General features: G+C 40.0%; 2 protein-coding genes across 2 annotated transcripts; one reads left to right on the top strand and one right to left on the bottom strand.

Annotated features, from left to right (window-relative positions):
* Positions 1 to 2,555: 2,555 nt before the first annotated feature.
* Positions 2,556 to 12,240, bottom strand: dlst (dihydrolipoamide S-succinyltransferase). The gene is made up of 15 exons (XM_085391516.1): positions 12,086 to 12,240; positions 11,299 to 11,332; positions 11,174 to 11,216; positions 10,870 to 10,931; positions 10,515 to 10,589; positions 10,376 to 10,431; positions 9,963 to 10,071; positions 9,699 to 9,869; positions 9,454 to 9,539; positions 9,238 to 9,335; positions 7,098 to 7,228; positions 6,623 to 6,696; positions 6,451 to 6,534; positions 6,026 to 6,193; positions 2,556 to 3,266 (listed from the first exon to the last, which is right to left on the bottom strand). The coding sequence occupies exons 1-15, from the start codon at positions 12,146 to 12,148 to the stop codon at positions 3,132 to 3,134; spliced, it is 1,389 nt and encodes a 462-aa protein (XP_085247642.1). The 5' UTR covers positions 12,149 to 12,240; the 3' UTR covers positions 2,556 to 3,131.
* Positions 12,241 to 15,625: 3,385 nt separating this feature from the next.
* prox2 (prospero homeobox 2) lies at positions 15,626 to 25,170 on the top strand. The gene is made up of 5 exons (XM_085392285.1): positions 15,626 to 16,274; positions 17,725 to 19,333; positions 21,082 to 21,189; positions 22,551 to 22,745; positions 24,430 to 25,170. The coding sequence occupies exons 2-5, from the start codon at positions 17,783 to 17,785 to the stop codon at positions 24,595 to 24,597; spliced, it is 2,022 nt and encodes a 673-aa protein (XP_085248411.1). The 5' UTR covers positions 15,626 to 16,274; positions 17,725 to 17,782; the 3' UTR covers positions 24,598 to 25,170.
* Positions 25,171 to 26,042: the final 872 nt, after the last annotated feature.

Below are 26,042 nucleotides of genomic sequence, written 5' to 3'. Positions count from 1 at the left end.
ATCTTCTTTGAACATCCCTTCCTGTTATAAAGCCTTTGTCATTTTGGGTTATCATTCATAAATAGGCCATTACTACGTCCAAAGATTGGCACAATTTTAAGTTTTGGTTTATTCAAATGAATTTTAAACTTTTTCAAATATGATTACATATAAAGTAGCCATTTGTGAAGTGGGACTCCCCAAAAGATATGCAGGGCTCATAACCAGGGACCCAAAACACCAGCAAATACTTGCATAATACCTAAAATATATCATTTTGAACATGCATTCTCATACTAAACTAGATCCTAAAGTATCATATCATGAAATGATTACATCTCTTGATAGTGACACATGAAAATATGAAAAGTGTAGATTCATTAGGGTGTGGACTGGGCTACGGTGCAAAACACTTTTTAAAGACAGAGAAGGGTTTTTATTGTGCTTTCAAGTTCACTCCATAGCTGTGGACCTCCACAGACCACTCTGAAACTTACATTTAAGTTGACAGTTCCTTCCCTTCAGGAGTTGTGTATCCTTGTTGTTCACAAAGTCTGTCACTGAGTCTTAAGGCTCCACAATTTTAAAACAACAGTAATACTATCAGGGATACATTAAACCTATTGAGATTAGATTTGCAGCAGTATGACTCAAAATGTACAGGTATTGACATGGATACCTACACTCTCTGATCACTTTGTTGGGTAAGCCTGTTAAAACTGCACATTAGCCCAAACATTAAACCGATAAGCCAATCACGTGGCAGCAATTCAGTGCTTTTAGGCATGAAGACGTGGTCAAGGGGGGCAGGGATAGCTCAGTAGGTAAAGTGGTCGCCCCATGATCGGAAGGTCGGCGGTTCGAATCCACTTAACGGCTACCCTGAGGTACCCCTGAGCAAGGTACCGTCCCTACACACTGCTCCCCGGGCGCCTGCTTAGTGGGCTGCCCACTGCTTCACAGAGTGAATGGGTCAAATGCAGAGAAAAACAAGTAATTTCCCCATGGGGATCAATAAAGTATCCATTATTATTAAGTTCAAACCAAGCATCAGAATGGGAAAATAAAGGTGGGTTAAGTGACTTTGAACATGGTGCAGTTATTGGTGACACGGGGGCTAGTTTGAGTATCCACAGTGGCCTCCACAGTTACCAGATCTCAGTCCAATACATCACATTTATGATGTAGTGGAATGAAAGACTTGTGTCATGGGTGTGCAGCCAATGAATATGCAGCAGCCCTGTGATGTTATCGTGGCAGTATGGACCAAAGTCTCTGGGAAATGTTTCCAGCATCTTGCTGAATCTATGTCATGGGGAATTAAGCCAGTTCTTAAGTTGAAAGGTGGTTCAACCCATTCTTAGCAAGTTGTACCTAATAAAGTGGCCAGTGAGTGTATGTTCAGAAACTAGGATAAACAAGTTATTTACAACAGATGGTATCGCCCCCACATGAGTCACATGAAGTGCAACTTGATCTCAAATGGGTCAGAAATTTAAAACTACTCTGCATTTTTCCTCTAGCCGGTGCCTTTAGGGGTCAACACAGCAGCTCATTCTCTTCTGTCACACAAGTCCTTCTCATGTGCTCCTCCACTGCATCAATGAATCTTCTCTCTGGTCTCTCCTCCTACTGCCTGGCAGCTCCAACTTCAAAATCCTTTGCCAACATCTCCCACTTTCTTTTAGTAGAATTACAACTGGATTCTTAAAAAGTTCACATTAAATCAACAAAACACATTAAGAGCTTGAGATGTCTTCAGAAAAATAACTGGTTATTCAGGATTCTTTCTGCCTGGATACATGCATACATTTTGCATGTCCACAGTCCAAGATGGCAGCAGCATGTCTCCTTGTTGAATGTCTGCTTTGAATTTTTGGGGTATTTTTTTGTTTTTACTATCTTAAATGGATTTTAGTTTTTTCTAACAAGCTTTTTATTGATTGTCATTTTAACTGACTTTTTTTGTTTTTGAATTTTATTTATTTTATTTTATTTGTATTCTTTCACTTATGTGTGATGTTGCTGCCTGTGTTTGAATAATTTCTGTAACTGTGAGACATCTGCTGCTGCCTATCTTGGCCAGGTCTCCCTTGAAAAAGAGGTTTTTAATCTCAATGGGATCTTCCTGGTTAAATAAAGGTTAATAAAATAAAAAATACACAATGTGCCATTACAAAGGAACACTACTGTCATAACTCAAAGCAGTGTGTCAGCATGGCGCTTTGGCCTACAGACCTTTGTGCGTACTAAGGCAGGTCACGGGTAATTTGTAAGTAAGGCCGCCTTCAAGCTAACAATGAGTCAGACATCTGGCATTTCTGACCAAAACCTATGCAAAGCAATCGGTTCTGAAGCACTTGCAGCCATGTTTTCTGGTGTAAATTGCAGTGGACATTTCAAACATTTTTCTCTCTGCAACCATCCACTGGGCTGGATTACATCCCATATTTTTGTCATTCATGTTACAAAGCAACATATCCACCCCTCATTTGAAACACGTCAATCAGCTACTTTCTAAGCCATCTATTCCTTGTGGTTAATCTGGAAGGAATAAAACAAACCCAGACAAGGACTACAGTCGAGTAATTCAGCTTTTATTGTTTAAAATGTTTTTTTTTCTTAAATAGTTTTTCTTACACAGCAAAACGAGACAGTTTTTCTTTTATTCTGAGCAGGTGGCGTAAATTCTCTGAGGACTTCATCACTTTGGAGATTTTAGAACAGCTTTTCTTGGTTTCTAGCCCAATATGTGCTCTTTGTTTTTCTCTCTGCTAAAACAATAAAATTAATCTATGGAGTTTTAACTGTGTCTGCCATTCGTCTCACAATAAGTTGAAAATCTTTCAGTCCTATGTAGAAAACGACATATGGCGCACATCAGTATGACAATTTTCTTTCTTTTTTTGATCTATAGACCAGCACCAGAAACCCCAGACCCCAACAATTCTCCACAGCAGCACAAAACCCTTTATCACTGCTAGTTTTGCAAATGTCCATTGCACAACCCAAGTGTTGTCTTCTTTTTTTTCCCCTGTAGTTAACCAATACAACAACACATTACAAAATTACATGTAGTAATGTTCGTCAGATGAGTACAGCCACTATTTGTGTGGGTGGTTTGTTTGTTTGGGCCTGGAGTTCACAGAGGTTTACATGTCAAGGAGCAGCACCCTGGGGTCCTCCACCACGGACTTGATCTTGCGCAGGAAAGTGACAGCCTCTCTTCCATCAATCAGCCGATGATCGTACGTCAGGGCAACATACATCATTGGACGGATTTCCACCTACAAGACACAACCAAACGATAATGATGAAGAAAGTGAAGACTTAACTTAACTTACTTGATAATATTGTACATAAAAATTTGTTTAATAAAAAAGAGAGAGGAGTCATAATGATATACACTGATCAAGTACAGCATTATGACCAATCACAGGTGACGTGAATAACACTGATTATCTCTTCAGCATGGCACCTGTTAAGGTGTGATATATTAGTGAGCAAGTAAACATTGTGTCCTCAAAGTTGATGTGTTAGAAGCAGGAAAATTGTGATGCCTTGACAACACAGAATCTCCAAAACTGCAGCTCTGGTGGGGTATCCCTGGTCTGCAGTGGTCACTATCAATCAAAAGTGATACAAGGAGGGAATAGTGGTGAATCAGCGATCAGGGTCATGGGCTGCCAAGTCTCACTGATGCACATGAGAAACGAAGGCTGGCCTGTTTGGGCAGACGAGCTGTCTGTGTAGGTTCTCAGTCATCCAGGTCATGGTAAGCGCTTAAAGAAGTTCAGCAAACTTCTTTTTAACTTTTTAAAATGAAAAACCAAAAGCCAGAGAGGCCCAGGTACTAAACCCTAGTGGGGGTCGTCTCTTAGGAGGTGGTTGTTGACCCACTATAAATCATGTGAGCCAAAGTGTTAAAAAAAGGTGTGGGTTATACCACCCAAGGTTTCAGGTGAAACCACTATCAGACCTTGCCCCACCCCATCATGTGGCCTATTGAGGTCACCTAACGCAAGATGTGAATGGGGTTTGAGGACCGTGGGAAGGGATCTCAAGAGCACACTTTAGATGGCTGGCAGTTGGTGTTGTTACCCACCACCTCTTTTCAGTGACAGCCATTTACAGTGGACGTAGATGGCGTCTTTTACCGAATGTGTCTTCTCGGGTCCAAAATGTGAACAGCGGCATCCTCGAGAGTAGGGCTGCACGATTTTGCATAAAATGAGAATCACGATTTTTTGGCTTAGAATTGAGATCACGATTCTCTCACGATTTTTTTCTCCAATATAAATATTTATTGCACATCAACTTCGTAACAGTTGAGACTGAACATAAAAACTGTCACTTTCTCGTCATCCCTGACGTGCTCTCCGTTGGTTTTCACTGCTAATTTTAGCATCACACAGCACAGCTTCTGCATCACGTGGTATAAGGCTCCGCCCTTGTCATTTGTTGAGCAGGAAGAGTGAGCGCTTGTTTTCATGCAGATTACATCCCGGATCAAAAAGCGGTACAATCGTCGTCTTTTTGAAATGAGATCGCACATAAGTATGAATCGAGATCGCGATTTTCTAACGATTAATCGTGCAGTCCTACTCGAGAGCGACCTTTACTCTTTTTGACGTTGAGCTTGTTGCAATCGCAGTTTGTTGAATATGGGGCTGCATAGCTGGAGACCATCAGGGTGCCCATGCTGACCTCTGTTAACAACATAAGAGCGCCAACAGTGGGCATGTGACCCTCAGAACTGGACCACAGAGCAATGGAAAAAGGTGGCCTGGTTGCTTATCCTGTGAAAACACCTGACAACAGCATGCATTATGGGAACTGGCAGAGGCAGTGTGATGCTTTGGACAATTTTCTGCTGGAAACCTTGGGTCCTGTCATACATGTGGATGTTACTTTGACACATTCCACCTATCTAAACATTGCTCCAGACCATGTTCAGCCTTTCATTGAAACAGTCATCCCTGATGGCTGCGGCCTGTTTCAGCAGGATAACGCACCCTGCCACGGAGCAAAAATGGATTCCCCAGATCTCAAGTCAATCGTGCATGTGTGAGACATCCTGGACAAACAAGTCAGACCCATGGAGGCCCCATCTGACAACTTACAGGACTTAAAGTTGCTGATATCTAGGTGCCAGACACTTTGGAGAAGGGTATAGTGGAGTCCATGCCTCAAAGGATGAGGGCTGTTCTGGCAGCAAAAGGGGTGCCAACACAAAATTAGGCAGGTGGTCATAATGTTATGCCCGATCAGTGTCACTCTACTGTACATGTGAAAAAAAACAAAAAAAAACAAAACAATGGACAGTCTTCATAATGTGAATCATTCCTATTTCCCACTTTTCTAATGTATTTACATTCTCATATTTGTATGTTTCAAAACTATATTTGAGTTTTGGCAGTAAAACACCAAAAACATTTATAAATGTTATAAATGTAGAACAGGTGGGATCCTTTTTCCAACTTAAGGTTTCAGGTTTCTGAGCATCACCATCTCAGTCGATCTCACCTGGACCCACAACACAAATGCCCTGGTAAAGGCGGACCAGCAGCAGCTGCACTTCCTCCTTGTCCTGAGGAAGAATAACCTGGACCAGAAGCTGCTGCTGGCCCTCTACTATTCCTCAGTGGCTCTCCTGCTGGCTGGGTGTTTGGTAAGCAGGGGGCACGACTGAGAACAGGAAGTCTGTACAAAGGGTAATTAAACCCCCCCCCCCAGGCCACTCTATACTCAGACCGTGGAGCACCATATTATTCAGCAGATAACTACTGACACAATGTGTATGCACTACAGTGATTTTTATGTACCGGTATATAAAAAAAACTATTGTTTGTACATATTAAGTTAAATGTGAAGTTTCTCCCCAGACAAGTTGGAGACCAATGCATGTTAGTGAGATATGTGCACAAAGGTTAAACCTGATTCATAAATAAACCAAGCTGTACCCTTTCAAAGAGATTTATCAGCACATTTTCATTAAATAGTGATTCTGTCATGCATGATTCTTTTTAATAATGAGAGCACAAACCTTTCCACCGACTGCAACGGGTCTGTCAAAGATGCCATGCATGCCTAATATAGCAGACTGCGGTGGGTTGATTATAGGGGTGCCGAACAGAGACCCAAACACGCCACCATTGCTGATGGTGAAAGTTCCTCCATCCATGTCCTCGACAGCCAGCTCATTCTTACGGGCCTAAGAACGCATAATTTATATAATGAGGAAATGCATGGATAGAAACTCTTTACCAACAAGGATTTAAGTAAGTAAGTAAAATTTATTTATATAGCGCTTTTCACAGATAAAAATCACAAAGTGCTTTACAACACAGAAAATGGGAATATAAAAACAATATAACAGTAAATAAAACAATGTAAAACAATAAAACTTTAGAAAAGAAACAGAAAAAAGGAACAAACTATAACAAAATTTTTAATGTTTCACAATCTTACCTTTTCTCCCAACAAATTGATGGCATTCTCGATATCAGCGAAGTTCATTCCCTCGACATTTCGTATTACAGGAACCACCAAACCCTGAAAGAAAAAGTCACGTGAGTCAGATTTCAGAAACGAGCCATCAAGCACTCACAATGAGCTCGACCATAAAATTCACTTGTCTTACCTTTGGTGTAGCCACAGCCACACTGATATCAACATAGTCCCTGTACACAATCTCTTTGGTTGTGTCATCAATTACTGGAAACACAAAACAAGAAAGACTTACTGAAAATCTACATGCAGATTTAAATTATGAATCTCCACTACTACATGCAACCAAAAGTTCCCTTTCTTATGTACCATTTTCACTTACATGCAAGTAAAAACTCATGGCAAGAAAAACCCACAGACAATTATAGATAGGGCAGAAATATAGACCACCCATGTTTCACTGAGGTCTATCTAAATAGGTCAGGGTGGTCTAGGAGCAGTAAATAAGTTAGAGTCGGTTTTGTGGTTGGGCAATGAAAGATACTGAAACTTAAATCTTTTTCTTCACCGCACATACTTGCTATGACTTGATACCAAACATGCAAAGCAGTGGTGCGAAACTGATACCACCAAGTAAGGGTTCTCATTCTTTTGAGGTTGATCTATACCGGCATTAACAGCAGGTTGGTCAGAAAGAGCGTAGGCAGCAGCCTTCACAAATGCAGACATGAAGCCCAACTTCATGTTATGCTTTTTCAGGAAAGCATCTTTGTAAGTCTTCCTCATCTCTGTGATGTTGCTGTGGAAAAAAACAAAAAAATCATCAACTTGGGGATTAAGCAGAGTTCAAGCCTACAGACACTGGATTTGATGGAATCCAAAAAAGGAGGGAATTCTAACTGGTGCAGTCTAACAAGATCTCAGTATTTGAATATATATATTCACATTAAATATGAATGAAAAGATGTAAAATATTTATAAAAAAAACTTGATTTCTTTAAAAACAAAAAGGTGGTGCATAACCAAAAATATAATGTAATGGCCATATATATATATATATATATATATTTTTTTTTTTTTTCTTTTTCTACTTAGAAATGCCATCATTTCTATGGTATTACAATCCCTGATTGACTTGATTAGTAGTAGTTTTAGTTTTTTTAGTAGTTTTATTTTTTTAAGTTAATGGTTTTCTGAGGATTTCACTAGTATTTAGCAGCAGACAATCCATGACTCATGCTAGTAAGGCACGAAATTATTCCTGCTGACTAATTTACAAAGTGATAAAAAAAGAAGAAAAGCACTACCTGACTAGTCTAACAGTAAAAACAAACTCCAAACTTGAGCACATTTAAAAGGAACATGAATAAACATTGTCTGTACAAATTTAGCATAAGATTTTAAAGGCCATTTAAACGACATGGTTTTATACAATATAATTTAAATAGCTAGCTTGTTTAGTGTGGCTCATGTTGGCCATTCTAGCACCAGCAGAGTTATGAATTTTGAAGGATAGCGTCTACGTGTCTGTGCAGACCACGTTTGAGGATTCTTCTGGTTAAGTGGTTATAGCTCAGTTAACGCTGACAGAGTTCAGTTAGTAGATCAAAATACTGCAGAACTACTCTGGTTGTCTTGGTCTAACTTGACTGTGTCTAAATTCCTGAGACACAGAGAGAGCTGTGCCAGGCAGCATCTTTGAACCAATGGTTAACAAGCTTTGAGCTACAATTTAATAAAGTATGACAACCTATTTCTCATGCTGACAAACAAGAGCAGCGTTTAATTGTCCGTTGTGCAAGTTTCTACTACAAAGTGCACCACTATTGTATTTATTTAAGAGTTTTAAATACTGTATCTTCTGAAGTTTAACACATGGCTTTTTGATGGCTATAAAAGAATGTTGGCTCTGATAGTAGTGAAAAAAAAAAGAAAGCAGCTTTGGGCCTGCTAATTGTTTCACTATTGGTCATTTTTCCTCTTGTATCTCTTAATTGTTTGTTTTCCTGTATCTAACCCTGTTGAAGCTCTAGGGTTTCGCCGCTAACGTAATTAGCCCCTCCCAAGACACAGACTCTCCGAGAAAGGAGAGAAGAAGCGATAAAAATCTTCACTTTCTAGAGCTTGTAAATCTTATTGGGCTGTCATAAAAGCCCATATCGGTTGAGGCAGCTCTTCCACTCAGAGCGCAGGTCTCTGTGGGCCCCTGCAGATGCTCCAGCCTCCTGTTCTGACTAGCTCCTTCGGCTCCAGATGAGCCCTAGCCTGGGAAGTCTTCCTCCAGACCGTCGATGTCAATCTAATTAGGATACATAGAAAACCCTGAATAGCTGAAAGCTGACACCACACATTTGCGGGGAAAAGAAATCCTCAAAGTGTCCTCTTCAGCACAGGGGGCAAGTGCAGACAATAACATTTCCTTGTAAATTAATAAAACCTGTTTTAACAATTCTTATCTTTGTTTTAGATGGAATTACGACCAAATATTTACATTCCAGTGTTTAAGAGGATATTGGGTTTCAAAAAGCTTTTCCTGCTGGACAGATTCCAATCTATAACCATTTGTGAAAGTGTTGCTTTGGCTTTTAACGGTGATACAGTATGTATACTACATACACAAAATACCACAAACAAATACACGTTTGCACAGTTGCAGAGTTTGGCTCATAAACTTTGCAAAGTCTGTCGTTTTTTTCTTTAGAAATTTCCATTTGTGTGTGTTCATGTAACAAGGAACACTTCACATTGATTATCTAAAATAGCACAGAGCGTTTAATAATGTAGGTCAGTTAATTTCGAATTTCCTACCTCATGTCGACCTCATTAAACGTAGTCAACATAGCACAGGTGTTTTGGGCTTCCTTCAGTCTCTGGGCAATTCTCAGTCTCATGCGGTTCATCTTAACCTAAAAAAAACACAAATACACACAGAATTATGTTGCATATTTTTCATCTCTACACTACTTCAAATCAAACAACTCTGAAATTTTCAAATACACCTAAATGTCATGTTTTGCACTTTACCCTGCTCTCTGTCCTGGCTGCTTTGGCCCCTCCCTCTGCTTGTGCCACTGGTGTAGTTGGAGCAGGGGTGGGCTTGATGGCTGAAACTGTGAGAATTGATGAGGCAAAAGGACATCAGTATACAGTCTACAACTGCTGAAAGAGCACCAAACAACGTTTAATCAAGTAAGCTGGAGGTCAAGAACGCAGCTGTCAAGCAAAACAGTTCTCACATGACACAGACCGTCTGTCTGATGGCAACTAACCTGGTTTGCTGTCCAGAGCATGTGCTGGCACAGGTGGCACAGGGGGCATGGCTGTGGGAATTGGGCCCACGGATGAAGGGGGAGGGGGTGGAGGGGCAGCAGAAGGCGGTGGAGGGGCTGCAGCAGCTGGAGCTTCGGCTTTTGGAGTTTCTGCAGCTTTAGGAGCACCAGCTAAAAGATGGAGATATGAACAGTTATGACAACCCAGTCTTTAGAGTGTGTTTAATCAATAAAAAAAATTTTTTTTTACAAAAATCCACAGACCTCCTTTTCGAAGCTTAAAAAGTGGAGTTCCTCCTTCAACCTTCCCTCCATCTGGGACCAAAAGCTCCTCGATCACTCCAGAGGCAGGAGAGGGAACCTGCACTGATGTCTAATAACATGGAAAAGCAGTAAAAATGCTTAAAATATATAAAGAAATACACAAAGTTCCAGGATATTAACCCAATATCACACAGTCTACCTTTGCGAGGTGAACCGTGCCAAATTAAAACATGTGAAATTAAGAATTAATGTATTTAAAAACCACCTTTTGATTGCAATCTTACATTTTTGTATTGAATAGGTAAATACAAAACAGATTGTAAAGTTAGGAAATATATCCTAGCCCTCAAAGTCCAACAACCACCAGCAGTAAAAAAACATATTGAATTAGTTTAACATTTATTTAGTTTTACCTTATCGGTCTCAATTTCACACACCACCTCATCCTCAGAGACAGTGTCTCCAACAGCTGTAAGGAGAAAACATTGTAACAATCTTGCCAATGTCTATAGTAGAAACAATGAGTTTATGTTTAGGAATTAAAAGCATTACCTTTCTCCCACCTCACATCCCCCTCTGTGACAGATTCCGCAAATGCAGGGGTCTTAACTGTGACAACTTCATCTCCTGAAGGGCAAAGACGAGTAAAAGGACATTCATTTCAATGTATTGTGAAAGTGCTTTAGTGACAGTTAGACAAGAGTAAAAATGAAACATTAAAATATGTTAATGCTGAGGCGCCAGTTTAGATCACTGGGTTGACCAGATAACCTATAAGCCCAAGTTTCGACTTCCCTTGAAGACATTTACTGCGCGTCTTCCCCCGTTTTCTGTCCACAGCTCCCCTGTCCACTGTTCTAATATGTTAAATGCTAAACAGCCCTCACAAAATCAAGTTAATACTTACTGTAGGCTACAGATGTTCTGAAGTACTGAATTTGGAAGACACTGGATCGGGGATTATGTTTTCTAAACATAAAAGGGAGGAAGAAAAAAAAAACAATCAGACAAGAAACATATGCATGAAGCATGCAGTGTTTATTGAATAATTTAAAAAAAAAAAGTAAAGAGACACTGATAAATGGAATTTATATTAAACTTTACCAGCTAAGAATAGAATAACACTCAGCTCATTATCACATATTTCTTGTAAAAGTGTCCTCATATTCTGACTGTAGCTCAGACAGTCTCTAGAGAGTGTATGCACTTACACATTGTTGCTGTTGATGATGACAGAGTTGCTAGCTGACAGAGCTGTTCGAGGAATGACAAGATAACCATGTAAAGAACTTCTCTAGAGAAGGGATGAACATGTTTGACCAGTAAGTATACATACCTGCTGCAGCCCGACGAGCTAACACATTATTCCCCTGTAAAAAGACAAAGTCAATCATTACAAAACATCTGCAACCTTTGGAAATGCACAAATATCCACCATCAAGTTAAACAGTACCCACAGTTTTAATTTTAAATAAATTGTTTTGGAGAAAGCTGGCGGTCAAAAGTCACTTCCACACACTGACGTAAGATGACCTTTGACATGATCAATAAAATGAAGTGAACGACAGCTGGACCGAGTGTTCAGCATGGGGATTCTTGGCTGCATTAACGCTTAATTATTTACTACTAATCCCACTAACAACCTGACAGTCTATATTAACTGGACCTGTCTTGATTAACTGAAAGTTTTTTAACATAGCCACAGAAAGCTACACTACCAGACTCTTACTTTTCTGACATGACCTCGGAAAAATGACAGCTAGCTATGTTATCCATACAATTAGCTTACAGCTAGCATATTCTGTGGAAATCATTTTTAATGATTTTGCATGAACATAGATCAACTACTCTCTGCCTAAACCACAAGCCTCCTACACGTATGTCAAAAGGCAAAATCAAACACATCCAGAAGGTACGGTTTCCAACTTTAAGCTGCAGCAAGTACTTGTGAGCGGAAGTGTCATACTGTCCTTGGCTTACAATGTTACGGCCTCTCCTTGGCCTATAGCAACTAGCCGGCTAATGCTAACGTTAGCTCTGGTAGAGATGAACGGAAGAGATTGCCGCAGGATACAATTCCCTTGTGAATGGCAAAGACAACATTTTATGAGGTTGCGGCCTACCTGGCGGATGGCAGAGAGGGATCGGCCAAAATTCCTGGTGAGACACCGGGAATGGGAAAACATGGTACGTGTGTGTCTGTGACAGCAGCCCGTCAGCGGAAGGGAAACTCCGGTCACACAGACCAGCTAAGCTAGGCACGCGCAACAACTGAGGAAGTACTATGGGATAAACCAACTGCTCCTACTGGAGGGGGAGTAGGGGAGTCCATACTGCCCCCCCGAGCCTTTACTCCCCCAACTGTGTACGCACAGTACACCCATGAATACACCCGCAGGCAGCCAACAAGTATCAACGTAAACGCGGAAATAGTAATATAGAACTGAATAAATTAAGGTAAGGTACAGATAATTTAGGGTTTCACCTGACAAAGCTTATCTTGGTGAGCTTTAAAAAAACGTAATGAGATAATTATTTTTTTGGTTAAATATTTAAATCTGTAGTTAACCTAAAATATTAAACTTTTTCACTGTTCTTCTCCTGTTTTCTTCTTTATCCTCAAGATTTTAACGACGTTTAGATTTAAAGACAAATGTGGTAATTTATTTAGTAAAAATAAAAAATTAAGAGGTTGAGGCTTATGTTCATTTATAAAGGCCTGCATCATGTTTGACATCTATTTGCCACAGTTTTAGTTTACTTGTAACAGATTCACCGTCGTTTTAGGCCCATTCTGTTTGAAAAAAGCTTTCAGTGGAGTTTCTTTTTTTTGGCATTACATGAGTGGCTAGTCAGTGATTAAACTCACAGTGACTGTAGTGTGACTTGCAGTAGTAACTGCATAAGAGTTTATGTGATACCAGGTTTTCAATAGTCTGATATCATGGCCAAAATAAGTTACAATAAGAATATTGATGCAGTATGTATAAAAATGGAAACAAACGAGAATTTAAAGCCCATCAGTCAAATTATTGACTATGATTATTTATTAATTTGACACCTAAAATGTGAGTATATGTACTTAAAGTGAGTGTATAACTATGTACACAATGTTATCATAAGATCAATATTTTATTTTTAACTGTCATGTTTACCATTAAACAGCAGTATAGCATAACTGCCTTCTCCAAATGACACATTAAAATAATATGTTAACCGTATATTAAAAATATACAGTTATGTAGTTATCAGATTACGGCAAACTCTGGGGTTGAATTTAGGTCCCCAGTGTCAGAGCTTTGCACTGTCAACTTTTTTTTATCTCTATCTGAACATTATTTCAAAGGATTTATGAAAGTATTTGCATTTTTCACTGCATTGTTTGACATGCAAACAGATATAACTGAAGCATCCATGTTATTTAAAGAAAAAAAAGGAATCAAAATGACCTAATTTAATAAACATAATTGATTAAATTAGAATCAACATAATTGATTAAATTAGAATATAATTATTAAGTTGCATTAAATTTTCTTCACATAGAACTTATCTTATTCTTACAGATGATGATATATGTGAGGATGCTAGGTGAAAAGGTAAGTATCGTCAAGCTTGAAAATGCTTGTAATTTGCGATGCTTCACTGGCATATCTGAAGGTAGGTGGAAAGCAACATGGATAGACCCGTGTTTCCTTTATGTTGGCTAGATACTCTCTGTACCTTTTCTGAGATGATCAGCAGCTGTAGCAGAAGCCCATCAGGCTCAGTCGATTCAAAAAGACCCTAAACTTCACCTCCTGTAGCCAAAAACGTGGCGAGATTCTACTAAAGCCTCAAATTCAACACATTCAATATAATATCAATACAGAGTCTTTGCAGCAAACTAATTGTCAAAACCCTTAGATTTATTTCAGTGAAGGTAAGTAAACTCAATTACTGCAATGGACAAAACCATTGAAGTACTTTTTAATCTTCCAGCCTTCGTCTTCTAGTGCTCCTCACAACACTTCCTCTCTAGAGATTTCTTCTGAAATGAGACAGTTTTACATATCAGTGCATAATCAAAAAACATCTGGCCCTTATCAGGTCTCAAAATTAGGTAAACACAGCCTCAGATGAACAACAAAGCATTTCTTTTTAGACTGTGTTATTATTTATTTGACAAAAAATTCAGCTAAAATGCAAAAGTAGCATGTGAAAAGCTAAGTACATCCTTACTGCATGCATTCAGTTAGCATCTAGGTGTGACTAACCAAATGCAAAGGTTATGAGGTCATTTCCAAACAATCTGAAGTTCATCCATTCTGCAGTGAGAAAGAGTGTTTCCAAGTGGAAAACGCTGAAGATACCCACTTATCTTTCCCAAGGTTATTTTGTGCAAAGGTCAGAGAAACTGCAAATAACCCAAGAGCTACATTTCAGATACTACAGCCCTCAGTTAGCATGCTAAATGTTAAAATTAATGGCGTAAAAAACACTGAACAAGGCCTCTTTTCTTTAAAAAGAACATGACAGATTGTCTCAGGTTTCCAAAACTGCATTTGAACAAACCACAAGACGTAATAGAAAATGATTACCCATTATGTCTACCAAAGGGGTTCAACAAGTTTATGAATGATGGGATATAGTGATGTTTGATGCTTTCCTCTACGGCATAGTGTTACTAGATCTGACTGCTCTATAACTGCACTTTACCAAAACCTCTTCTTTTATATAGGTGCTCACACTTGCTGATGATCAATTAATCAAATGCATTTGATAAGCAGCACCGGCTGCTACTTACCCAGTTAATTCCTGTGGAAGCAATAAGGCTTTTCACACACTGCCTCTGTATTTTGCCTTAATTTGTGTCAGATAAATAATGACGTGGTCTAATATGTCATTTGTCATTGACCTGAGGTTGTACTTATCTGACGAGCACCAGATGTTTTTTTTTTTTCATTATATCCTGATATCTTAGAGCTGAAAGAGGTTGTGCCTCCCTTGTACTATGCGCTGTGATCACATACAGTCTGTGTGCCATATCTTGACCGATCCTGTCAATGCAACACGAAAATAAGAAAATGAAGTAGTCTACTCAATTAACCAGCACTGATTCTTAAAACTTACCTTTAGGCCCTGTTACTTTCATAGCAGGAGTAAGCTGGCTTCTAATATTGCTCCGTGAGTGTGAAAGTTTCTCTGAGCAAATTCATTCCTTGACAGCTGGTAAAGAAATGTCCCTGCACAGTCATCATCCTCTGCTTTCTTCACAAGCTCATCGGGTAGGTGATCCACTTTAAAAAAAAAATAGAAAAATCAGACTACGTCTGGGTCTTTAAACTTGCCACAACCTGCACTGTAATTAAACATAATGATGAAATAAAACATTTGGATGTAAAGGGTGGGGGTGTTGTGTAACCAGCTCAAGTGCTTTCACTGCACATCACTACTACTACTACTACTAATAATAATAATATTAATAACACAGATACCAAACAACAATCACTTTGATTTTAGAATGAAAAAAATCTGATATTTTTAGGGGAAAATGTATTTCATTTTTTATGAACGCTAACACTGGAGCAGTGTCTCATCATCATCTGCTAAGCTGTGATGCTCAGACCTGCCCTGCTATAGGTGTTGCAGAGTACTGTAAACAAAAGAAGTCCGTTCTGCTCGGCAAACTATACAATAACAACATTTCTATATTACCTAAAGTACTTTTTCTTCTCTTCTGTTTTGAATTATGTTCTGTAATGAAAAAAGTTTTTAAATCAGTACAAAAAGGGCAAAAATGAAAGCATACTGACCTGTAATAGGCCAATAAAGGCCACTTATTCATACATCGAGCTTGTTTGGATATATGTCTGAACACTTTAAAGTTATGAATATAAGTGCAACACTATCACAGTTTGGCAAACAATATTGTGGCATAACACCACCTAAAAATATTCAAGTAGTGAAACAAAGTGAAAGACTGACTTCAAAAATATCAACATCTTAAATATGTGTGCACAAACCACACAAAAAGAACGATGTTTTACTCAGAGGGCATCGCTGCTGTTAAACTTGAAAATAAATGTTTCCTCAACGCCACGAAACAGTATTTTAAAAGCATAAAGAGAAGTGAAAACTACACAACATTACTGCTGTGGTTCCTCCTTTGCAGGGCCTTTTTTTTTTGAGTGGGGTTGACTGGACTATCTTTGCTTTCATGTGGCCACGCCCCAGCTCAGTTTCCTTCTCATCGCATCGACTCTCCTGCACTCTCCTATCCAACTCACAGTCTGCGCAGGCCAGCAGCTCGACACCAGCGACGCAGCGCAACAGGTAAGGTCCCATCACCGCCGCTCACTCCGTCTGCGAACCGTGGTTTAGCTGCACTACCCTACAAGTGTGAAAACGCATGCCTGCAGCTCACTTTTCTTCAAGTTTAGTGGGGTTTTTAAAAAAAATAATTTAATAAGCTTAATAATAGTCACTCTTTCACACACATTACAGCTAATAAATGCGTGTTTTATGGTTTTAATATTGAAGGTCTTGATCGACTAATTGAGTGTTTATTTATTGTCTAGAGAATGTTTCACGAGTGTTTTCTTGTGGGTGTTATGGTTATTAAAAAGGCTATAGACAACCCGTCAGTACTCTAATCTGTTATAGATTTATCTAAATGAATTTGAAATTTTAAAATGAATCTAAACTGCAAGTGCGTGCTCCTTTTTTACGCAGTGCGCATTAGCGAAATTACAATTTGCCCAGCAAGCAGTTGGACTGCAGCTACATTATATTGCAGAAGCTGTAAAAAATTGTTGCGAGTAAAGGAAATACAGAAATGACTCCTAAGATTTTTTTAGTGTAATTTTTATTTTTATTTATTCATTTATGTATTTATTTAATTTGCCACACTGTAGTGAACACATATAAAAACTAAGAAACAGACACAGGTGGGACTTCCTGACTTGAACATTTAAAGTTCAACCTGCTCTCCTTGAAACCATCAATTTGGTTTTTATCCCTATTCACATTTTTTTAAATTGATTTGATTAATTTGTGTATTTTATGACAAAACGTGGCTAAAGCCAGTCTCCACCCCATGAGCTTTTTTGTTTTCACCGGCACTGATGATCTTTGTTATTACTTAGAGTGAAATCAGAAGGAGAAAGACATTTTCAGAGTAGTTTCTCTTGTGAATAATGTATAGACAGAGCTCTTTCTTTTGCATAGCGCTTTGCTCTCATGACCTGAATGTAACCTTTCATGATTTTATCACAATTTTTTTTAACCTTTGTGTCAACCATTATTACAATCCAAAGCTGAAAGGATATAAAAGAATATGCTCCTTTATATAAGCTCAGCATTTATGGGTGTTGTTGTTGTGGTTGTTTTTTCCTTAACTGAAGATATGAAAATATCATCGGTCTCCTTGTTTTTCCGTTGGTGTGATAGTGATATAGTTGCTTTCACAATCACAATTATAATATCAAGTTTTAGACCGAATTAAAGCATTACATGTTTTGTACCTTTTCATTTATCTGCTTTCTTCACACATTTATATATTCTATTGAAAACATAAATAGATAATAGATAGATAGTCATAATTCCACAGCATTACTAGGCATGTTTAATTTCCCAGTGTCCAGAAAATAACATTTAAAAGTATTAGGTAAGTATTTTTATAAACACATAGGCTAATATAAAAAAGGTCACCCGCAGGATTTAACGACAGTAAAGAGGTGTTGTTATTATTTATAATTTATTGTCTGAATTTCTCTCTTTTCAGATTCTTGTGTATTACGTATCTTATTCATCAGTGTGTACTGTAAAGCCCAATAGAGACCATGAACCTCAGTCTTCCTGACCAAAGCATGCACAGCTCGAGCGAAGGCTGCATAGAGGACGACAAAGCTGATGTCATGCTGCCGTGCTTCCACCGAAACATGTACGATGAGCCTCTGGCCTCGTACTCAAACGGATCCATCATTTCCCAACTCCTCCGTAAGACAATCCACAGCAAGAGGGCACTAGATGAAAGCCCTTTCTACCTCTCCAGCTCTGCTGTCGCTGACTGCAGCCAGGAGGACCAGAGCAGTGTCTCCTCAAAGGACAGCACTGTCGAAGCTGCATCGCCCAGTGGTCACGCCCCTACAGGAGCCAGCCCAGAGGGAGAGCATGCAATGTCCGATCATCTGCAGGCCAAGAGGGCCAGAGTGGAGAACATTATCAGAGTCATGGTTGGCTCTCCCAACAGCAGGCAGCATGGAGACAGTGAGAGGTCTGAAAATGAGGCGAGAGACACCAGAGAGGCCAGAGAAGCTTACAGGGAGAACAAACGCAAGCAGAGGCTGCCTCAGCATCAGGAACACAGCGCCTCAGCGCAGGTGAGCAGAAAGCCTGGAAGCAGCAGCAGTGATAACTGCAACACCAAGGATGAGGAGTGCCACAAGCTGAAAGAACAGCTCCACAGCATGCAGCGTCTCCTGCGCCACCTCCAGGAAAAGTTTCTTCAAGTTTACCACCAGGAAGAAGCCGAATATGACAGAGATGAGACCGAAGTTGGTGTTGAGCGTGACATCCTGGAAGAAAGCACAGAGTCACATTACATAAGCGCTGAAGATGACTTTGAGAGGAAAAATAACAGGGTGGCTGCAGAGTGTAAGGACCGTATTAAAGTAGCCGATTATCTGGTACAGCAAAGAGAAAGTCAGAACCTACAGGAAACACTGAAGCAGGAGCTCACCAGAGCTGTTAATGATTGTGTCGACCGGGTGTTCAAGAACGTGTCCTCCAAAGGGCTCGACCTGTCCCCTAAGCAGCGCATTTGCTCGTCACCAGAGATGCAAATTAGCACAGGTGCAGAGAGGAAGAGCCAGCAAGCCAGCTCTGCCCTCGACCACTCCCAGGCGGAGGGAGTCGGGATAAAATCCCGGTCGTTAGAATACTACGAAAGCTCTGAGGCTCACAGCCCACAGGACCAGACCGAGGCGCTGTCACTGGTGGTACGGAAGCCTGCGGTGCCGCCTATGAGCTCCGTCACCCCTACAGTGAAGAGACCCTACCCTGTGCACCAGGCACCCTTTCAATTCAGCTACAGTACCCCTCTGCACGACAGCCACATCCTCGAGCATCTTCTCAAATATGGGCCGCATTCCAACTTCGGGGGTCTCCCCTGCCTGCCCCCGTCTATGGACAGAACCTCCCCAGACTCAGTCGACCTGCCTTGGGAGACCATTGCTATGAGATCCAAGGTCACATCCAGCCACCTCGGCCATCACGCTCGTCCCTCCTCTCTTGGGGGGGTGACGGTCGACAACCTGTGTCTCCCTCACGTCAAGATCGAGTGTGGTGAACTGCAGGGCATGGCCGACAGAAACCCGTATATGTCTCTAAACATATCCTTTCACTCGCTAACAGCTGAGTCAGAATGGCATCTGTATCTATAAACATAATCACCTTTATGATGTTCATTTTTAACATCTAGCAATATCAAATGTATTAATTTAAGACTTCCTCTTTATCTTTTCTTTTTTCTGCACAAACAAAATTTGAAGCGAAAACCTGACTCTCGCAGCGCAGATTATGTTTGATAATTTCATATATATAGACCATATTTACCTTCTCTTTTATACAAACCCCACATATTTCAGCTTCTCCATTTGAACAATGCTCGGTTGAGGCTCATTGCAGCATGAGCAGTTCCAGTAACAAACTTCAAGGAGAATTTTTTCTTTGATCTCACTAACCCCATAGAAAATTATAGCATCTTCTTTAATCTGAGCAGAGTAATGACTTTAAGTCTAGAAAAAGACAAATAAAAAGGAATACAAGGCTTTGATAAGAATTGCCAGGAACAAAAGCCAATTTTTCAAAGGCAGAGAAAGCATCGGTTTCTGTTTCAGGAAGCGTGGTTTTTTCAGACTTGAAAAGGTGCAGGATCTATTTCTCCATCATCAGAGTGATAGGGGTGCATCTAAAAGGTCACATCTGAGTGCTGGTGGAAACCACAAGTGCTTCCAAACCATAACACTTGAGCTCTTGTCTTGAGCATTTGTTGTTGGATACCTTTGTCAGAACGTACATGATTGAAATTGAGTGTAAGATAACAGTATTTGTACCTCACAGGAACTCAAAGAAAATCAAGTTTTGGGTTTTTTTCTTATGGGAAGAAGAAAAATGGGTATTGTTTGAAAACTATATGCATTTTTCAGGTCATCAGCATGCACGATTGATGCTATTAAAATAATGTGTATATTCATTTTTCTTTTCCTTAGACGAAAGAAATTTAATTTTGTGCTGCTCATTAACAAGTAAATAATCCTAAAAAAAAACAAACGAAAATCCCACAAGTGTTGTGATTGTCTTGTCGGGGCATTAGAGATGAATACTGTGTGGATCCTGTCAGGAGTTGCTTTATCTTTACAGTGTAAAGAGCTCTGCTTCTCTTTGAACAATACCACATAAATCTTTTATCAAACTTTCATATTTCAAAGGTAGGATTCCCTAATAAATGTGTAGTGCGGTGACCTGATAAGGAAATATTATGACCGAAGGCGAAATGGTGGACTACAGAGGAAATGATCCAGAGCACCTTTATTGCCATGGGAGGGGGGCGAAAACCTAGAAAGAAAATTTCAATTATTAATTATGAATGTGTTAATTACAGGAAATGTTGTTACATGTTAAACTGTTTACTCCTTTACGGCATTAAATTATTGTATTTTATTATTTTAAGCTGTTTAAAATCTTTTTTTTTTTTCATTTTTGCGGCTTTTCATGGGGTAAAAAAAAAGAAAAAACAACACGCAGCAGCATAAGCCGCCTTTAAATCGACTCAATTATATCAGAAAATCGTCTCCTTTTTTCAAAACATTTCACAACAAGCTGTCTTAACTGCCAGGCATGAAGTGCTTCACTCTCTAATTAAAAATCCCTAATCTAATTCGTAATTCTGTTTTGCCAATAAGCACATGTTAGGGTCATTATTGACTCGCTAGTTAATGCCAAGCTGTTCTTTAGTGAAATTCAATTTAGCTGAAGATTGAGGCAACACAATACTCTGGTCTCCTATCACTTTGCATGGGACTGTATGCTGTGCTGTATAGTTCTCAGTTGGGTTTTTTTCCTTAACATTAACGTGAACATCCAGGAGGGCCTCACCCCGAGTCATCTGAAGAAGGCGAAGCTCATGTTCTTCTACACCCGCTACCCCAGCTCCAACGTGCTGAAAACCTTCTTCCCTGATGTCAAGGTAATTTTTCTTATATGTACACGTACACAAATATCTTAACATGTCGAACAGTTTATGGAAGGTTTGCCCTGTGTTTAACTTAACTGGTATCTACTTGTCAGTGTGTGTTTGGGGCAGAAACAATCAGCAGTGTGTTGGAGGAGAGAAACAAAAACGCAGAGGGCTTAAAAAACAAAGGCACTGAGCTGCTAGTATGTCCTGGGGGCAGAGGGAGATACGGGGGTATTCTCTCTTTAAAAAAAGCCACTCCAGTCAGCAAATGGACTGACAAAGGACTCTGTAGGCAAGGCATTGCTATTGAGTGTCAACAGAGAGTTGGTATTAAGAGACTTATGCGGTAGCAACCAGGCTGTGGTGAGCTCGTCCTAAACACAACATCCTGTGTGCTCTGGCTTCAGTCTCATGTCATCTTTTTGTTCTTTCTCTTGTTTCCTTCTTTGTGTTAGCATTTTTAATTTAGCCTCTACGCTCCTCTTCTTCCATCTTTTTACCTCACAAACTAATACTCACTGCCTTTCCTTGCTTCCTCTCAACTTTCTCTCCCATCTCCTCTCCTATTTTGTCTCCTGGATCTGTGAGCCAGTGCGGGCCCCATGCCTCTCTATCTGCTCTGACCCCTGGGGTCAGGGGGGAGGATGCTGTCGCTGCAGCCCTGCAAACGTCTCCTCCTTGCTTACAATCCTGTGGTGGGAAGTGGCACTGAACAAAAGAGCGCCTAATCCCAATGTCTGATTCCATCCTATCAGCCCGAGTCAATGAGAGGGAAGCTTCCTTCTGCTCTTATGCCGCCGCTTTCTCACCCACCACACCAGAGAGAAGAAGCGTCTTTGAAGCCTGCCCAGCCCTTAGGCATTTTTTTTCTGTCTTTCTGGATGACAAGATAGAAAAACAAGACTAATGTCAAGACTGAGTTTAGAAACACAGAGCCCCGACAGATGTTTTTTCATCCCGGACATCGGTGGGAAAAGATTGGAGCAATTAATGTTCCGTCTAGTGATAGACAATTAGGTGACATTTTGCCCTACAGGTACTAAATTAATTTTTTTAGTCAATAATGGAAATGGCTGCTAATGCCAAAACACCAGACCTTTTTAATTAAAAAGCATCAAGATTCGTTATTGAGTTCTGTAATTGAATTCTGAAATAATATATTCCATTTCAAGAAATCTGCATTTATTTGTCTGCTCAAGCAAGGAGGACAAAGGTCAGAGTTAGCAACAAAACAGCCACTTTCCCCTGAGCTACTCTCATTGGCTGGAGCATTTCTTCTCAGCTTGCAGCTTCAGTCGCAGGGCAGTCTCTTGCTGTGAACTTGGTCTAATTTACATTATGTCAAACAAGTCTTTTCTCTCCACCTCCAGTTTAATCGCTGCATCACCTCTCAGCTGATCAAGTGGTTCAGTAACTTCAGGGAGTTCTACTACATCCAGATGGAGAAGTTTGCCCGCCAGGCCATCGTTGACGGCGTCACCGACATCAAAGACATCTCAGTTAGCAGGGACTCGGAGCTCTTCCGGGCACTGAACATGCACTACAATAAAGCCAACGACTTTCACGTAAGTGTCACCTGTTAGTCACCGACCTTTTGTTTTCCAGTTTGCATTGTTTGACAAATCTTGCTGATGCTTTCGCTGAGGAGGTATTTTAGTCAAAAGAAGCAGCGCTCTCGTCCTGTGAACGCGCACGCCTGTGTTATTGTTTACAGTCCCAGCTTTCTGCTCATCCTGACTAAAATGCAATCAGAGGATTGAAAGTAAAACTGTGTCAGCAGTGTTTCCGAAACTTCTATTATAAGGGGTTCCAAAACATTGTAGGAGCGCAGATGCTAGGCTTAAAACAAAAACGTATTAGTGTTGACAGTCTAACAAACTGTTCAGGTTATCGCTTACTGGGATGCTGGAATAGGCATTTTCTTGATGTTGCGCAGTTGTTTCCAGAAACTCCAAGAGGATATCGTACAAGGCCAAGAAACACTTGAAATGACTTCTTCTGAACTTCTTCTGTGACGAATGTATCTACCTAACCTCATTTGTGATTTTAGAGGTATTAGCTGATTTTTATTTTACTTTTCGTCAAGCTAGACGTTCCCCTTGTTTACAGAGTAGGCTGAGATAACTAGTTGCTGCTTGTAGCCTTGTTATTGTAATTACAGATGTAAGGGTAATACAAATCTCACCAAACTCATCACTAAAATGTGTATTTCCCAGTATGTCAAGCAATTCATTTAAAGTGCCAGGGCTGACTCATTGTTTACCAACTATTATTAGTAACCATGTCGGACCTCCAACATGTGGCTGCAGTCATGTATGTCTGTGTGCTGACCTGTGTGTCACACTGCACCTGTGGCTGGCCAGCCTTTACAGCCATTATCTAAACTCCAGAGTGATGCTTTATCAAACTGTGGGAAGAGGAAGCCGCAAAATCCCACTAAAACAACTTGGGATTAGAGGACCAGTACGCCTGAGCGAGACAGAGATTGCTACTGATGCGGAATGCTGAGAAAGACGCTGTGGATTCCGAGGGAGAAGGCTGGTTGGTGGGAAAGGGATGAGACCGTTTTCTTTACCTTGGGACCAAGACATTCCTTTCCCAGGGATGCTTTTGTGTCAGGAGATGAGGGGAAAGAAAAATAACTTATGCCAACAACTGTTGTGCTAACCGGCCAATGGATGGGAAACAAGTGCTGCACTGCTGGATAGTTTTCCTCCCAGTATCACTTGCATCCAGCCTTTATTTGTTGGTGTGTTTTTGTGGATCCTATCAGTCCCATATTCTTGCCCCCAGCAATAACCATTCCAAATCTTTACTTATCCACAATTATCTTTATTCGTCTGAAGGTTTATACGAGCGAATTTCAGCTTCTTGCTATATTCCTATTGAAATTCATACTAATGCTTTATTTAGGTGAGCTGAGAAGAATCCCTGGGAAGAAGGCTTACCTGTAATTAGTTAAGGTTCAAGAAAACACAAAAAGCTAATCAAAGAGGCCCCTAATTTAAAGTTAATTATTGAAGCATTACATTTATTGTATTTTGTGCAGAGAACAAAGAGTAGAGCTGCCTTTCATCAGTTTGAGTGTTTGAAGAGTTTGCACCGCAGTTCTTCATGCTATGTTTTTGACTTTGAGAAATCTGAAGGCAGGCGCTTTGGCACATTTGCAACACAGCTTTACACAAAGAGCATTTCTCCACTAAGTATGATTTTAACTAGACTTACTTTCACTTCCTTTTGCTCTTCCAGGTCCCTGATAGGTTTCTGGAGGTTGCTGAGATTACCTTGCACGAGTTTTACAACGCCATTTCCGCAACTAAAGATTCAGACCCGTCATGGAAAAAAGCCATATACAAGGTAATCTGTAAACTGGACAGCGACGTCCCGGAGGAGTTCAAGACGTCTTCCTACTTATAGGCTGAAGTAGCGAAATGTACAGGTGAAGGAATGGGTGATTTTTGAAATTAGTCACTTGGCAGTATTATATCATAATTTATTGTAGTGTATCTTAGTGAAGTGAACTGTAGATGAAATTTGTACCCCCACCCCGACACACGCACACACAATTTTAAGAGTTACGAATCTGTTGTCTGAAAACAACACACAGCAATGCTCTTGTGGATTTTTGTAGTGTTCACTTATATATTCTGCCTCGACACGTTTAGAGAGCTTTTTGAGTTTGTAGGTGTATATAAAGTTTTACAGATGTGTATTCATTCATAGCGTAGCCTGAGCCTCTTGGAACTCATTCGATATGCTGGTATTAGTTTAGTTTGAATTCCATTTTTCTGCTTTTGTTTTGTTGTTGCTCTGCGTGTCTTGTAATTGTATATTTACTTACTCTGTGTTTCAGATTGTATGCTGTAAACTACTACCTTGACAGAAAGCATGTGAAAATAATGTGTGTGTTTTTTCATTACCACGTGTAAAGGTATGATTCTTATGTAAAGAACAATCATTTTCTGATGTTTCAGTCACAGACATTGTATTGGATGATGATGAAAATTAAAGATGCACTAAATTATAATATAAACTAGTGTGTTATGGTTTTTTTAATTTACAGTTTCCACTATATTGAGCATATTTTCATGATTTGAAGACACAAGAAGCAGCAGGTACACACTTTATTTGGGGTTGTAAATGTTTAACCCTCCTGTGAAAGCAGTATTGCCCAGTACTGAGCCCCTAAGGTGCCTCTAATCCACGTCCAACAGCCAGCTGTTAAATGCCCCACCAAACTATGCTGTTCACATTGTTCACCAGAGCCAATTCAAGTCAACTTTCTAAGGCCTGCATTCATTGTGCGGATGCGGATGCGGACAACTGCCATGTCTTAAAAACAGCCACAATGCATTCCCTCCTAATGACTAATGCCCGAGGTGACCTCATATCGCAGTTGTGCCACCAAAGCAAAATTCCACAAACCCGTTGACTCTTTCTTCCAGGCATCCACTCAGACCACGCTGATCGCAAACACCACGCGCACGCACGCAGGTTGGTGATGTCACAGAAATCACAGATTGGCTACTCTCGATGCCCCGGGCTTAATATAAACACACAGCGGGGAAATAAATGCCAAATTTGCCACCTCCTTTTTGTGTCGCTTTTAACTCATTCACTGCCATTGACGTCTATAGCCGTCAATTGCAGTGAATGAGTCAATGGGTTTAACTCATTCACTGCCAATGGCTGGCAGTGAATGAGTTAATAGACAATTTTTATAATATTATTCAATATTTGCAGGTAATTACATTAGTAAAACTCTAGGAACAAGGCTGCAAAATGCATTTAAGTTTTAAAAATTTCAAAAAGAAAGGTGGACCGCAGTGTGCACAACAGCTCGAAAGTGCAGGCTGAGTGTT

Source organism: Rhamphochromis longiceps, linkage group LG19, assembly GCF_057381845.1.
Source record: "Rhamphochromis longiceps isolate RC_006_pf linkage group LG19, R_longiceps_female_GT1.1, whole genome shotgun sequence".
NCBI classification, from domain to species: Eukaryota; Metazoa; Chordata; class Actinopteri; order Cichliformes; family Cichlidae; genus Rhamphochromis; species Rhamphochromis longiceps.
This window is presented reverse-complemented; position numbering and strand designations above follow the sequence as displayed.

Coding starts and splice junctions, on each gene's coding strand:
- prox2 (XM_085392285.1), top strand. CDS start 17,783: ATGAACCTCAGTCTTCCTGACCAAAGCATGCACAGCTCGAGCGAAGGC. Junction 19,334..21,081: donor ACCCGTATATGTCTCTAAAC/ATATCCTTTCAC, acceptor ATTAACGTGAAC/ATCCAGGAGGGCCTCACCCC. Junction 21,190..22,550: donor CCTTCTTCCCTGATGTCAAG/GTAATTTTTCTT, acceptor CTCCACCTCCAG/TTTAATCGCTGCATCACCTC.
- dlst (XM_085391516.1), bottom strand. CDS start 12,148: ATGTTTTCCCATTCCCGGTGTCTCACCAGGAATTTTGGCCGATCCCTC. Junction 10,072..10,375: donor GTGAAATTGAGACCGATAAG/GTAAAACTAAAT, acceptor CCATGTTATTAG/ACATCAGTGCAGGTTCCCTC. Junction 9,540..9,698: donor TGCTCTGGACAGCAAACCAG/GTTAGTTGCCAT, acceptor CAATTCTCACAG/TTTCAGCCATCAAGCCCACC.